Source organism: Canis lupus, chromosome 10, assembly GCF_048164855.1.
Source record: "Canis lupus baileyi chromosome 10, mCanLup2.hap1, whole genome shotgun sequence".
Classification (NCBI taxonomy): domain Eukaryota; kingdom Metazoa; phylum Chordata; class Mammalia; order Carnivora; family Canidae; genus Canis; species Canis lupus.
In genome coordinates this window covers 57,192,603-57,207,942 of record NC_132847.1, presented here as the reverse complement: position 1 = coordinate 57,207,942, position 15,340 = coordinate 57,192,603, and the positions used below count along the sequence as shown (strand labels likewise).

At 54.9% G+C, this 15,340-nt stretch overlaps 2 protein-coding genes across 9 annotated transcripts in view; both read left to right on the top strand.

Annotated features, from left to right (window-relative positions):
• TBC1D2 (TBC1 domain family member 2) overlaps positions 1-1,818 on the top strand; it is a 50,625-nt gene extending 48,807 nt beyond the window's left edge. The window contains exons 12-14 of one of the 2 annotated variants that reach the window (XM_072842072.1): positions 466-587; positions 1,270-1,448; positions 1,720-1,818. In XM_072842072.1, coding sequence (XP_072698173.1) covers positions 466-587; positions 1,270-1,448; positions 1,720-1,781 — 363 coding nt within the window. In that variant the 3' untranslated portion in view covers positions 1,782-1,818. Of the gene's footprint in view, positions 1-465; positions 588-1,269 lie in introns of both variants that reach the window. The other variant, XM_072842073.1, reaches the window with a different exon arrangement.
• A 4,362-nt stretch (positions 1,819-6,180) lies between these two features.
• Positions 6,181-15,340, top strand: part of CORO2A (coronin 2A) — a 54,796-nt gene continuing 45,636 nt past the window's right edge. Inside the window, exons 1-2 of one of the 7 annotated variants that reach the window (XM_072842064.1) lie at positions 11,940-12,095; positions 13,440-13,741. In XM_072842064.1, coding sequence (XP_072698165.1) covers positions 13,490-13,741 — 252 coding nt within the window. In that variant the 5' untranslated portion in view covers positions 11,940-12,095; positions 13,440-13,489. The other 6 variants (XM_072842066.1, XM_072842063.1, XM_072842065.1 and 3 more) reach the window with 6 other exon arrangements.

Here is a 15,340-nt window from a genome sequence, read left to right as displayed (position 1 = left end):
TTGGGAGGCTGGCACATGGGCGTGGTCCCAGCTCTACCTCTTGCCTTTCTAGGAGACCCCGGGCAGGCCTCCCTTCTTCCCCATAGTGGTTGAGAATGTACCACACTGCAGTTTACAGAGCACCTTCAGATCTGTCACTCTGATTCCTGCTAATACCCCATGTGAAGACAGTATTACCCCCATTAGGTCCAAGAGAGTAGCACCTCACCCAGGGCCCCGGGACAAGTAAGGATAGAGCCAAGCACTTGGTCCCCATGCCCGGATTCCACGCTGTGCTCCCTCCTCCCTCTGGGGTTCCCCCATCTGCCCCTGCCTCCCGGGCTCCCCACACACGAGCTTTCAACCTCTGCAGCCTGTCTGGGGGGGGTCCCACACTGTCTGGGTGTAGGGGGGTCTTCCTCCCCCTGGGGATTACCTGCCCTGGCCACCCCCCATGCCCCACCTGAGCCCCCACTTGCCCCCCAGGTGGTATTCCGCTATGCCCTGGCCATTTTCAAGTACAACGAGGAGGAGATCCTGAGACTGCAGGATGGCCTGGAGATCTACCAGTACCTGCGCTTCTTCACCAAGACCATTTGCAACAGCCAGTGAGAACCCATTCTGCCCCCAGTCCTGCCTGTCCAGCACCCCCACCACCCACACATGCCCCCAGGACGTAGAAGAGGGTAGGCGGGTATTTGCTGAGTGGAGATTTGTTAGTGGTGTCGATCCCCCACTAGGGCTTAGAAACCTTTAGGGACATTCCACTGCCCCAGTGGTTTGTTTGCCCTTTCACGTGGCATTCAAGGCCTCTGCTCAATTTCATTTCTTACCCACCTTTTCCTGCCCTTAACACCCACACCCTATCATCCTACCAAACAATTATTTGAGTTCCTAGGACACCAACGTCTGGACTTCTGGCCTTGCAGTTTCTTCTACTTAAAATGCCCCCCCGTCACCTTCACCACTGCCATCTTTGCCTGGCCAACTACTACTCATCCTTCAACACCTAACTCGCATGTCACCTCCTCCAAGCAGCCTTCCCTAATAAACCTTTCCTTACGTGTTAGAGTTCCCATAGCCCTAAGCTTCTTCCTGCCTCAGTACACATCACTTTGGGTGGAAGTTGTCTTCTTATTCACGGTTTCCTTCCGGGAAGGTGAGCTGCCTGTGGGCAGGGGCTAGGGCCTCAGCCACAGGGACAGAACAAATGCCGGGGTGCCTGGGAAGGCCCAGCAAATGCAGACCCGATAGGGCACTGGCTTTGGACTAACTGTGCTCTCCCCCCAGGAAGCTGATGAACATCGCCTTCAACGACATGAACCCTTTCCCTATGAAGCAGCTGCGGCAGCTGCGGACGGCGCATCGGGAGCGGCTGGAGGCTGAGCTGCACGAGCTGGAGCGACTGAAGGCCGAGTACTTGGAGACTAGGAACTCCCGAGACCCAGCGGTGCCAGAGGGTTGCACCAGTGAGGACGAGGGGGAGGGGGGACCCTGACTTGGCCACCTGCCCTCCCCGAAGCCCTTTTTCCCCTTTGGCCGTCAGGCCCCCAGGAGGATGGCCGTGGGGTGGTGGTCCCGCCCATGAGCCCCATCACCACATGACGTGGGGCAAGCCCCTTCCCCTCTCTGGGCCTCAGTCTCCCCGTTACGACACTGTCTGCCATGGAGCCATTGATTGGGTCATCCCCTCGTGAGCACATACCCAGGGATGCTACCCCTTTCTCACTTCTTCCACAGAGCACTTTAGCACAGACGAGCAAGAATATGCTGTCTCAGAGGGTAACCTGAACATTCTTTAAGTTTTATCTGTATAAAACAATGGAAATATTGGAAAGAGTTGGCAAGCTTTGGAACTTGAATGAGTCCCAGTAACCAGCTGCTCCCGAGTGGGCCCGGGGCTCCAGGGTGTTGCATCATGAGGGCAACCCTGGGACATCCCTGCGTTCTGTTTCTGTGGGTGTCTCTGCAGGCCGCCCCCCACCCCCCGCTTCCCTGAGGAGCGAGGGCCCCATGCAGGTAGGCTGTGTCTCCCCGGGCCCCAGCCACCTCTCCAGTGCCGGCTCTGCCTGTGTCCCCAGCCTAGCTCCCTGTGCACTGAGGCCTGGTTCCTGAGCCTGGCACCTATGCCCTCCTTTCCATTCACAGTGCGTTCAGGGGGTGGGGGGGAGGTTCCGAGGGAGAACCCCTGTCCACACCAAGAGGAACGTGGTGTGGGGCTCAAGGCAGAGAGTGCTGGGTCAGGCGGCCCGACTGTCTGGTCTCCTTCTGCCAGCTTCACAGCCCCAGGCACGAAGAGTCACCTCTTCTCTGAAAAAACGAGTGGCTGGAGGCTGCGGAAAAGGTGGTGAGAGGGACAAAGCTACAGCCTGTTGCCAAGTCAGGGCTGGCTCTTCCGGCACCCACCGTGTGCAGGAACTCTGTTTCAGTTCTGCTGGGCTCTTTGGGGCCCTTCCTCAGTGGTCAGAGGCCTCCCCTGATCCCCTCAAGGCAGGGGGTCAAGGCCACATCAGTGATTTTGGCCGCTAGTGTCTAAGCAAACCCTTGACTGTGCTGGTACAGGCTCGCACTGGGTAGACTTTAGGCAGGAAGGACCGGGGGGGGGGGGGGGCGGAGGGTTCTGGCATGGAAACTTCCAACTCTGATCTGAGGATCCTGTCCAGGGCTGGGAAGGAGGCACACCTGTCCCTGGGGACCAGGGACCCGCATGCTCGCCCCCAAGTGTGACCCTTGAGGAGTTGGCACTCCAGGCACCCAGTTCCCCGACACCGTGCCCCCTACACAGCTCTGGGGAATTGCTGTTCAGAGTACTTTCCTCCCACATAACGGGCTATGGGCCAGCCCCAGGGCTCTCTCCCACCAGCACCCCATGTAGGGTCTTGACAACCTTCCTCATTTTTGCTAAACTTTTACATCTGCTGAGATCTGAGAGGCGTGGTGGTGGCCTGTAGGGTCCTAGCTGCACCCCCAGCGGGCTGGGTGCTATACCTCTAAGGGCATCATTGACAAGCAAGGGGTCCAGCCTCCTAGTGCTCCCAGGAGGGCTAGAGGAGAGGACGCTGGTGGCTGGCACAGAGTAAAGTGCCACCTCCAGCAGGGAGTGGCCTCTTTATGGAGAAATGTCACCCAGAGGGCTCTGAAGAGGCCCGAGGCTCCAGGAAGGCCGGGCCCAGCTGGTCCTTCAGCTCCAGCCTTGAAATTCAGAGTCCCTCCTCAGCAAAAAATAAACAATCCCAGATCCGACTGGGGCTGTCAGATAAGCGGCACTCCCCTCTCCCTTCTTCCCTTCCTATCTGCCCTGCTTCCTCTCCCCCTCAGGCCTCCTTCCTCCCCTCCCCCTCCCCCTTCTCCTTAGGCCCACTCTCCTCACCCTCTCTCTCTCCCTCTTCTCCCTTCCTCATCTCCCCTCCCCAACCCCCCCCAGCTGGGTGCCTACACTTTGCCCCTCTTGGACCAGGGGAGGGGGTGGTGCTTGGTCATGGACCGGGCAGGGTAACCCCTGGCTTCCACCTGGCTGCACCATAGAATCATCTAAGCAGCTTTTTTTTTTTTTTTTTAAGATCTTATTTATTTATTTATTCATGAGAGACACAGAGAGAGGCAGAGACATAGGCCGAGGGAGAAGCAGGCTCCCTGCGGGGATCCCAAGAGCCTGAGCCAAAGGCAGAGGCTCAGCCACTGAGCCACCCAGGTGCCCCAACCTAAGCAGCTTTTAAGGAATATTGGTGCTGTGTGCCCCGCACAGCCTGCTGTGGGGCCTGGGCATGCTGATACAGCAGGAGGGGTGGAGACCCCAGGACTGACTCTGATCCAGCTTCCTCCAGTCCTGAAATGAGATGCTGGAGCTGGAGCTGGAGCTGGAGCCAGGAATGAGAGCTGACTGTCCAGAGCACTGCTCACTCCAGGCCACGCTCAGTTTGGAAACAAGAAGGTGAAGCCTTGGAGAGGTTAAGGAACTGGCCCAAAGTCCCACAGCTGCTAAGTGGCTAAGCCATGCTCAAGCTTTGAGGTGCTAACTGTAAGACCAGGGAGGCGTCTTTCCAGCTCACCTCCACTTCTCTGGGGCCTAAAACACCAAAGGATCCAGGGGAAAGAGAGGCCCAGCCTATAGCTCTCCAAGTGGTATAGGGCCCCTGGGATAGTTCCAGGCAAAGGAAAATGGAAGATGCATCCACCTGACAGGCTGTACCAGGGACTGGCGCGGGGGGGGGGGGGGGGGGGGGGGGGGAGGCGGGTGTCATACCTCAGGAAAGGTCTGTGGCTGTTGCTGCCTGCCCTCCCTCCCCCTTCTTCCAGAATGGCAGAAAGGCATTTGTTTGGGGCCCACCCCTGGTGTCGTATTCCTGGCTCTGCAGTACAGCTGTTGCCCCCTTCCCCAGGGGATGCTGTCTTCTAGGGCCAGAGGATCCAATCCCTCACAGGCCCCCCTTCCTACCCCAGGGGATGGGATCTCTCAGAGCATCTCGGTCCCACTCAGCCCCCACAAGCTGCCATCCATGCTGCACTGGATAGGGGAGGGGGCTCCCTGGGGCAACTTCCTCAAGAATAAAGAGACTACTACTACTGCTACTTTGGAGACCCCCACTCCCGCTCCCCCCACACTCAGGACCTCACCTCTCAGGCACTGCCGTTCCTCGCTCTTGAGTTCAGTGTCCCAGGGCACAGGCCATATTGCCCAGACAGCTCCATTCTGGGCAGCTAGATGAAGAATTTGCCACCCTTCCTCACCTTCCTCACATGCTCTGGTCCTGCAAAGGCATATTTGCCCACACGTAGCCCATTAAACGAGGCTGGCCGTGTTGACACGTAGAAGGGAAGGGGGCGGTGGTTTCCTGGCCTGTCCCAATCAACCATAAGACCCGATAGAAGATGCTGGCAGGTGGGCCCAACTCAGGCCAAACCTACTATATGGTTTTCTAACTAGGGGCCCCTGGGGCAGGTCATCCCTGCTCCGGCCTCAGTTTCCCATGTGTGCAATTCATAACATGTTTGGGGGAGGGTAGCCTTCCTCGAAAGGCCCAGGGTTAGGGAGAAAGGAGCAGAACAGGGTCCCCCACCCCCACCCTGTCCCCGCACACAGGTGTACATACATGCACACAGGCAGCAGCCCCAGAAAGGGTCCTGGGTTGCGCGTACTGCAGAGCCCCCCAGGGACCTCCCAGCGGTCCATAAGCCCATGGCCCCCGGAGGTCCCAGTGCCTGGGGCGGGGCCTCCGCGGGGAGGGGCTGGGGGGCGGGGACCAGCGAAGGAGTCGCAGGCTGCGGCGGGCTCCTCTTTCCCAGGAGATAGTCCGCTCTAAGCCTCGACATTCTTAGCTGTAAAGGGGGGTAATAGTAGCGGCTGAACGAAAGGGTCACGAGGATTACGTGAAGTACTACATGTAAATACGTAGTACGCTGTTGTTCACCGCACCGGACTGGCACCGGCCCCGGGGGCTCCAGGGACCCCACCGGACGAGACAAAAGCCCTGCTCCTGACGGGCGGGGGCGGGGGGGTGGCGCACGGCTCTCGGCTTGGGCCTGGGAGCCCAGCTGTGTGGTCTTAAACGCCGCTTAGCCCGTCGGCGCCTCGGCTACTTTATTCGTAAAATAGCAATAGTGTAACCTCGTGGGCTCGTGCAAAGGGAGGTGATGCACTGAAGCGTGCGGCGGCAGGAGCTGTGCGAAAAGGAGCAGCCTCCCACCCCCTCCGTCCGCGCCGCGCGCTCGGGCCCCGGAGCAGGCGAGGCCGGCGGCAGCGCCCCCTGCCGGCCGCCGAGAGAACGGGGCGCTCCCGCCGCCGACGGGGGAGCCGCAAGGATTCCTCCAGCAGCCGCGGGTCACCAGGCGCCGCCCCCGTGGCGGGCTCTGCGCGCGCACTTGGCCGGGCCGGGCACCCAGCGTCTCGTGCAGGTCCCAGGCCGGTCTCGCACGCACGCACGGCTACGGTTCCGGTTCCACCCCACCCAGGGGGCAGCGGAGCTCGGGAGGTCAAGACCCCCGCCCCGCGGCGCGCAGCGAGGGGACGCCCCCACCCCCAGCCTCCGCGCGGCCGCCGGGCAGCCCGCCCCATCACTGCGGCGAGTGCGCGTGCGCGCGCCCCGAGGCCGGTCCCGGGGGCCAGGAGCGCGGGCCGAGAGGGGGAAGGAGGGGGCCCGGGGCGCGCGGCGGGGCTCGTGCCCGGCCCCGCCCATCGGCCCCGCCCTCCCGGCTGCGGGGGCAGGAGGCGGCGGCGCCGCGCGCGGGCACTCGGCGGGCGGCGAGGAGCGCGGAGCCGGAGCCGGAGCCGGAGCCGGAGCGGCCGCCACCACCGCCACCTGCGCGGCCGTCACCAAGGTAGGGCGGCCCCGCGCCGCCAGCCGTGCCCTCCCGGTGCGCACGGTGCGGGCGCGCTGCGCCTCGGGCTGCAGCGCCCAGGGAGGGATGCTGGGCTCGGCGGGGCGCGGGGGGCCCGGCGGGGCGCGGGGGACAGGCTTCCAGCACCTCGGCGTGACCCGACAAGGCGCCGCTCCTCTCCAGGCCTCAGTTTCCCCATTGGCATAGCGGGCGCAGTGGTGGCCCCTTCCGCCCCGCGCTGTTGGGAGAGGCCGCGCCGAGGAGGCTCCCGACGGCTCCGGGCTGGACCGGCACGGTCGGCACCGCCCGCCGCTCCTGCCCGCAGGGAGGGCCGCTCGCGCTGGGTGTGGCAAGCCGGTCCCGACAGCCCCCCCCACGGCGGCCCGACTCCCCCCCCTCGGTGACCTGCGGGGCCGCAGCTTCCAGGTACAGGAAACAGGAGGGGGCGACAGCCCGAGGTCCCCACCGAGCCGCCGGGCACGCAGGGTGCGGCCGTCAGAGCCCGCCACCAAGCCGCCTTGCTGGGAGAGCCCTGAGTTGGGAGTGAGGGGACCATCGGCTGCAGGCCTGTCTCGACCAGACCCGTGAACCCTCCAGGATTTAGAGAATGGTTTGCAACCTCCTCTTCCCCTTCCCTGCTCCCCCAGCTATGATGGGGCTGGATCAGGTTTTGGTGCGTGGACCTCAGAGGGGCAACAGTGCCAAGAGAGCTGTGTCTGAGTGGGATTGGATCTGGGACAGAGCAAGTGTCTGAGGGACTGTGGCTCTAGGCTTTCAGTATTAAAAAAAAAAAAAAAAAAAAAAAAAGACCTCTGGCATCTGGCCCGGTCGCTCACTGGAAGGTTTTGCTGCCCCCATCACACACCCCTTAGGATGGGGATGGCACTAACTGTAAACAGCTGGAAGCTGCTGGTCCTGCCCTGGGCACGCAGACAACATCTTACTCCTCTTCCTCCACCCTGGAGCACTCATCTGGTCCCTTAAATCTGCTCACTTCCAAGCTGAACTGCCCCAAGCCTGGCACTCTGTCTCCTGCCAGGGCCCAAGGGAGCAAAGGGAAGGGGCAGGAGCTGAGGTATCTGCCCCAGAGCAAGTAGTGGTGAGCCTGGGGTTTGTTCCGAACCGCCTGCATCAGGACTGGAATGTGTCCCCTGCCCTTCCTGCACTTCCGGAGCACCTGTGGGTTAGCAGCTGCCTTAGAGGTCTGGAGTGAAAGGAGGAACCCGTTCCAGGTCCTTCCCCATCCTCTCCTGTTGCCTACCCTGATTGAGGGAGTAGTTTCTGAGAATCAAGTCTGAGCCTTTGGGTCCCTCTTGTCCGCTTTATGACCTGCTCCCACCCAAGAGCGTTCTTACTGCCAAAAGTAGAGAGGGACTGCCGGGGCAGGTGGTGAGCTCTCAGTGTCATCGGAGGTATGTGAGCAGAGGCTGGATGAGCACTTGCTAGGGGTGAACTGCCTTTGACTGCAAGTCTGGGATTCTTGTTCTGATTGAGAGTAGCCATGACCGTGCCCTCTGGCTATGGTGGAACCTCACCCAGCCTGCAGCTAGACCGCAAATGAGTATTATTACCCCATCGTAAAAGCAGACTAAGTATATGTGCTGTCACTTGAACGTAACCCCAACACACAAGCTTAAGTGTTACCTAAGTCTCTTGTCATCTCTACATCTGTATAATCTGGGTTCTGTTTTCCTGCTCACCTAGTGCAAGGAGGCACCCATTTTGGCCTGATTTAGGGGCATGACAGATTCTGGCTATTACAAAGTCATCTTATGCTAATAATTTGAAAATGTACTATGGAATTAGGGAATGCCCAAGCTGAAGGGGATCTGAAGGAGTCATCTCTCCAACCCCATCATTGTCTAGATAGGCATCCCCCAGCCCCAGAGGGAACATGATTTGTCAAAGCTGAGACAGCAAACCAGCCACCAAACCCAGGATCCTGATTCCAAGACCAGAGTATGGATTTGTTTGTTGGAAAATATATACCATATAGTTGGTGAAAGCAGTCTGTATGTATTCCTATAAAATGAGGGAAAATAAATACAAAAGGATAAACCTTTCTGCTGGCAAGGCTGTGGGCAATTCTCCAGCAGCATTTAATTCTGCAGGGCAATCTGGCAGCCTGTTACAAAAGTTCATGAAAATGATTTAAACTGCCCTTTGCTGCTAGACTTCTACTTTGACGACCTTACCCTAAGGAAGTAATTGTAGAGAGAGATTAATGTAATGCTGTTAATTATAATAAGCTTCCTTTTTTAAGATTTTATTTATTTATTCATGAGAGACACAGGGAGAGAGAGGCAGAGACACAGGCAGAGGGAGAAGCAGGCTCCCTGTGGGGAGCCTGATGTGCGGGAATCGATCCCAGGACCCTGGGATCATGCTCTGAGCCGAAGGCAGATGCTCAACCGCTGAGCCACCCAGGTGCCCTTCTAACAAGTGTCACAGTGAAGCTTTTGGAGCTTTATCTGAGGTTTCATAAACATCATTTGAAAAGTACAGCTTAAAAAATAGTAGCATTAAGGCTTACATTGCTGGAATCTGGCCAACATAAAAGCAGTGTGGTCCGGAGGAAAGCCCACTAGACTAGCGTCAGCAGGCCCAGATTCCAGGATGAGCTCTTCACGTTCTCCTCTGTGTGACCTCGGGTCAGTCCCTTCCCCTTTCTGGTCTCACTTTTCCCATCTGTGAATCAGGGTAGATTCAGTGCTTGCTGAATTTCTTTCAGCTCCAACAACCCACCTTGGGGGCCTAACAGATCTCTGTAACCAAAGCCTGCATTGGAACAGTGACCACGGTGACAACCAAAGAATGTTCTAGCCTTCCTCCCCCATCACTAAATGAATCTTCTTAGAGGCAGGCAGCTAGCCTTTTTCCCCTGGGAAGGGACTTCATTCAGCCTTAGACTTTTGTTAGTTCCAAATGGCCAGAACCTGGATTGTTTTAGAGTGTAGTGTGGCTTTGTTTTTATTTTTCTTTGCCAGATAATCAAGGGACAGAGATGCTTCAGGAAGACCAGAAAATAGTGCAGCAGGATCTTCTGTTTGTTATTTTGAGTCTAAAGGCTGTGCCTTGCCTCTTTCAGACCAGATTAGAGGTGTTTTGTAAGCACATCTCATACGAAGGGCCAGGAATTGGTGACTTCACTTCCGTGAGCAAACATTTATTGGGCACCTAGGCCTGGAGGTACCTCCTAGGACCCTGCATGTTGCCATGAGAGATATATTAAACCCTTTGAAATGGCCAATATCTGACTGTTTTGACTTACAAGAAATGGTAATTTCATTCAGTTCAGTGTAAATGGAAAAAGATATAATTAAAGAGCCCTGTGCTCCCTACCATAATTGAGAGATGGGCAGGGTGCAGTGGAGACTAGGGAAGTGTGATTATAAGCTTGGAAAAGTCAGAGAGAAAGGGCATGGGAGCCTCACTTTGTATAAATAATAATAATAATAATAATAATAATAATAATATTATTATTATTATTATTATTGAGTACATCCCGCCTGCCTGACACTATCCTAAGTGCTTTACATTCATTCATTTAGTCATTCAGCTATTCTTTTATTAAGCACCTACGTAGTGCTAGGTATTTTCTGGTGTAGAGGCAGGAGTCTTGACAGTAAATAAAATAGATCAAAAAAATCTGTCCTAAAGAACTTACAGTCTAATAGGGGAAAAAAGACGATAATAAGTAAAGCCATTGGTGGTAAATGCAGAGGAAACAAATAAAACACAGCAGTAGGCTTCAGGTGTGTGGAGAGGAATGGAAGGACGGGGTTATAATTTTAAATTGGGTGATTGGGGGGACCATTGAGAAGCACCTTTTGGCTAAAGTCTTAAAGGAGGTGAGGAAGTGAGCTGGGCTGGTTTCTGGGGAAGAGCCATCCAGGTAGAGGGAACAGCGGGTGCAAAAGCCCTGAGGTAGGCCCTTGCCTGGCAGGTTCAGGGAAGAATGACCGAAAAGGCAGGTGGACTGGTAAGAGGCACCACCCGTGGTCAGATTGTGCACCTGCCCTGTACATCATGGAACCCTCCAAGTTTGGTGTGAGGGGGTACTGTTTTTTTTCTTTCTTTTTTAAAGTAAACTCTATGCCGCACACGTGAAACTCAAACTCATAATCTGAGATCAAAGTTGCATGCTCTACTCCCTGAGCCAGGCAGGCGCTCCACAGCGGGGGTAACTCTTTTTACTCCTCTTTTTCAGTTAAGAAAACAAAGATACAGAGACATTAGGTAGCTTGCTAAGACCATGTCTCTCAGAGGAGCTGGGGCTCTTAGTAGAGAGAGGGTGGTGAGGAGCCATGGGACAGGGCTAGGGCATGGGCAGATTTGAGTGTTACTGTGTTTCCTCTGGGGTGCAGAGAGAAGGCTGTGGAAAAAATCCAGGCTGGGGTGATGAATTGGACCCAGGAAGCGAACTTCAGCGAACCTGAAGTGAATGTGGGGGCAGAGGATCTGCCGAGCTCGAGCTCGGTGCTGGGAGTGAGGAGGGGGTCCAGGCCAGGTGAGCAGGAGGAGGAGGAGGAGGAAGCCAAGCTGGTCTTGGCCTATTTATTTAACAAACACTTATTTGCACTTCTGCTCCCAGGACCGTCTAAGATTCTATGTACATTAACCCCTTCAATCCTCAAGGCATTGTGGAGGATCGATTCTCTCCTTATTACTACTACTTTTTAAAATGGGTGTGTTATATTGTATGTAAGTTATATCTCAATAAAGTTAATTTACAAAGAAAGTATATTTGTTTTTTTGTTATAAATACTTGACGGTAATGGGGAATTTAGAAAAAAAGGAAAACAGAAAATAAGTTATTCATGTCTTCTCTTTTCATCTCAGATAATCAATATAAAAATTTTGGTGTATTTACTTCATCTTTTTTCTACTCTTTCTCCCCATTTTACAGATTAGGACCCTGGGGCCCAGAGGGGTTGGGCAGTTGGAACAGGGTCATCCACTTGAACCATGTCATCTGGCTCCAGTGTAGAGGGTCTTAATCATTGTGCTGTGCTACCTGGAATGCCAGTGGGTGGGTTCCACTGGGACCTACCCTACCCACTCGGCCCACCCCAGCATCAGTTCACAGATAGGGAGAGTGAGGCTCAGTGAAAGGCAGGGCCTTGTTCAGCATCTCTCACCCTGTTGGGAGCAGATATGTGAAGTCTCATTCTACTAAGAAGAAACAGGATGCTGGGAACTTGTGCAGGGTTGACGTGACAGCTGCTTTCAGCCTGGCCCCGAGCCCAGAGCTTGCAGGGGACTGGCAAGTGGCGTGACCCTGCCCACAGGGAGTGCCGAGGACTGCCGGGGCAGGCCTGCAGTTCCCTGAGCTTGAGTCTCATCCCTCCTGCTTGCCCTGGGTGGGAGGTGGCCAGAAGACAGGGAGGGAGAGTGTGGGGCTTTGCCAGGCCTGCAGGCCCCCTGGGAGTTGTCTCTTACTCTCTGACTGTGCATTTATTTCTGGCTCTGATGCCAGCAAACTCCTGGGGCTGCCTGCTGCTAAGGATGCAGTCCTGGCATCCAGTCCCAGCACAGCTACCAGGTGAGCCTGGGGCCAGGTCTTCCCCACTGCCCCCCCAACCCCCCCAGCCTGCAAAATGGCATCATAATGGTGCCAGCTGCAGGATGAAGTGAGATGTAGGTGGAAAGTGCTGGCACTCGGAGGTGCTCAATAGGTGACCTGCGCTACTGTTGCTATTCCGATGGCTACCTAAAGGGTGTTGGCTCAGGCTGGAGGATGGAGCCTTCCCCAGCCAGAGCACCTCCACAACAGTCCCCTTCACACCTGGCTGAACCAGGTAGCCCCCCCCCCCCCCCCTGCCCCAGGCCTGCGCAGGAGGAGACGGAAGTGAACTTTGGGCAGTGGCTTGTAGTCCAAGATTGCAGATAACAAAAGACGCAGTAGAAGGAAAGAAGCCACGCCCCTGAGGAGGGAGACCTGACCTGGCCAATATCGTGCTCTGTAGGCAAGTCACATCCCTTCTTTATGCCCCTTGTCCTCACTCACAAAGTGGGGAGAATATTTCCTGCCCTGATGATTGTAATGATCTTCATCCCAGCAGCCGTCTTCTGAGGCTTCTCTGTGCCTGGAGAGTATGGATGGAGATGACCCAGACCCATCACTGCCTTCAAGGGCACGCAGCCTGGGGGTGGGGGTGGGGGATTCCAGCCATGATAGGGAAACCCAGGGACTGGGCCCTCAAAGGGGGGCATCTAACCTTAGGATGGAACTGGGGGTGGGAAGGCTCCCGGAGGAAGTGATGACCGAGCTGGTTTGTGAGTGAGATTGGAGTCAGCCAGATATTGGAGGCGAGGAAAGCGAGGAAGGTCATTGGGTAAATGGCCCACCTCTCTGAGCCTCAGCCTCTTTATCTGTAAAATGGCTCAAATGTAAATACTTGCTTTCCTAATTTATAGGGTGGTTGTGAGGCTTGAAATTGGATAAAGAGCATGGACGTGCTTTTGAACAATGAAATGGCAGGCACCTGTTCATTGTTGTTTATTGTGATGTCTGGAGCCCCTGGGGGTTAGGGAAATACAGGGCCAGCATCCTTCTGGGTCTCAGAGAACATCCTGTCTGTTTTAAAAGGCCTCCAGTCAAATCCAACAGGAACCGAGAGGCTCAATTCACCTCATACCCCTTTGTTTTAAGAGCTCAAGAGTATTTCTGTACGAGGGTGTGGCTTTGCTTAGAGGGGGCCCTGAGGACAGCCGTGACCCAGTCACAGCCCTGTCCCACTGAAGAGGCACACGTGCCTGTAGAAAGCCATCAAGCCGTAAGCACAGGCCAGGCCTTAGGACCCAGGGTAGGGGAGTGTGGGCTAAGGGACGTTCCAAGGGAGGGAGTGGAAGACAGGGGAGTGCCATGAGGAGAAACCTTTCTGTGTAGAGGAAGTCCACAAGGTCACATGAAATGGAAAGACAAGACAGAGAACAGTAAGTGGAGACTGAGCCTCTGGATTTGAATGTGGGAGAAGAATGTATTTACACGCTTGTGCATATGGAAAAAATAGATGCGTATCAAGCTGGTTGATCATCACGATCACTTTCGTCTTTTCTATAGTTTGAAATTTGTACATGCTATTTGACTTTTATTTCTTAACAAGTTGTCTGTATGTAACATATGTGACAATATAATGCAGGTGGTCTAACAGTCTGACATCACCAGGCTGGAGGGCTTAAGGAGGCACCCATGGCACAAGGACTTGGTGAGACCTGGATGATACTCCCCTGCTGGCCTTCCAGGACAGTTGAGAGCAGAGTCCAGGGATGGCTGGATGAAGGAGTCGCTGAAGGAGCGGTCTCTGGGATAGGTTCTAGGACTCTTCTTGGGACAAAGACTGGGGTTGTAGGTGTCTGCAAGAACAGTCAGCGCTGTGACCAGACTGTCCAAGCCAGGGACTGCAGGCTACATCAGCAGGAGCATAGGCTCAAATCCAGAAAGGTAAGGTTCTACTGGAGTGTGGGCCACCCCCTGAGTGGGTCTGAGGCAGCAGGAACAGGTCCAGAGGCCCAGCTGGCTATGGAAGGGCCTGTGCCTTCAGATTCTGTGATGCTTTAGGGTTCTACCTCAGTATGCCAGACCTCAGCAGACCCTTTTCCCTCAAAGATGCACTTTCTTGGTCTTTGGTCTGTGGGGCCCTCCACACCTTCCCACCTCTTTACAAAGGTATTAAAGAAACTAAGCTACTGTCATATTTTATTGAATGCAGGGTGCCATCTTTTGTGAGATACACCATTATTTTATAATCCATTAAGAAAGAAAAACATCAAACTATAAGTTGTATCCCAGTTTCAAAGATACTAAATGTTGAAAGACTATGTCTTAGAATCAATTAGATATGACATGCAGTAGGCCTCACACTAGACTCTTCATGTATGTATATTCATTTAATCCTGTATCGACCCCCTGGCTAGATATTCTTGTCCTCTTTTTACAGATAACGGACCCAGAAAGGTTAAGTGATTTTTTTTGCAAGGTCACACAGTGAGCAAAAGATAAAGCTGGATTTGAACCCATCCATCACTTTTTCCTCATCCAACCCCACAAAGAAAAGGTTCCTGAGTCCTGGCCCTTGGGAAGAAGAAAGTGTTCATGCTGCAGAGTAAACATATGCCAGTTCAGAGTTCAGAAATGCCCCAATGGACTGGTCATTAAACACCCAGGGCTATGAGTAATGGGGGGAGGCCTCGAGGGGAGCTGGGGAAATAATGGACAGGAAAGAGCTCTGAGAGCTTGTTGGCTGGTTCATTAGCCTCGTCCTTGTTAGGATCAGTACCAGGAGCAGATTGGCCACCCTGCAGAGAGACCACAGAGACCTGCTCCGCACAGGTTATCCTAGAGCCTTACCCAGAAAGGCCCATTCGTTCATTTCCTACAAAATTATTTTTCAATTTACTTTTGTGAACGAGATCTTTATTCATGTATTGGTCACTGTGTGCCTGTGAAACATGGCCGCGTGCTAAGGATACAGAGAACAGACATGGGTGCTGCCCTGGAGGGCTCACAGGCCAGAGGAGATGGCCAGTGACCCCTAAAGTCCCACAAAACCTGGAATGGGTGCCTGACAGAGAAGGGAGGGCGTCAAAACTTGCAGAGCGGAGAAGGTGCCTAGTTCAGGGTCACTGCAGAAGGCTGTCGTAGGGGAAGGACTTTGGAGCCGAGACCTGGAAGATGAGGAGGGGTAATTGGGTAAAAGTGGGAAGGGGAGCCTGCTGGACAAAAGAAACAGCCTGGAGGCTGAATGAAATGGACCTTTGAGGAATCAAAAAAAAAAAAAAAATCAAAAAGCACTGAGTGTCTCCAACTCTGATTCCTGGGCAGATGAGGCCAGAGAGGTGGAGTGGGCCAGACCCTTTGGGTCCTGGAGCAGTGGCCGTGGGGTGACATGCTCAGACTGGCATCTTTTGAAAAGATTGGGGGCAAGATGGTTGGTTGGTGAGACTGAGTGTGCAGGTGACCCCAGCTGGTACCAGTGGGAGCAGAGCTAAGTGGAAGGTTTAGGAGGTGTCTGGGGGTGGGGGGGTGGCATTAGCTGTGAGT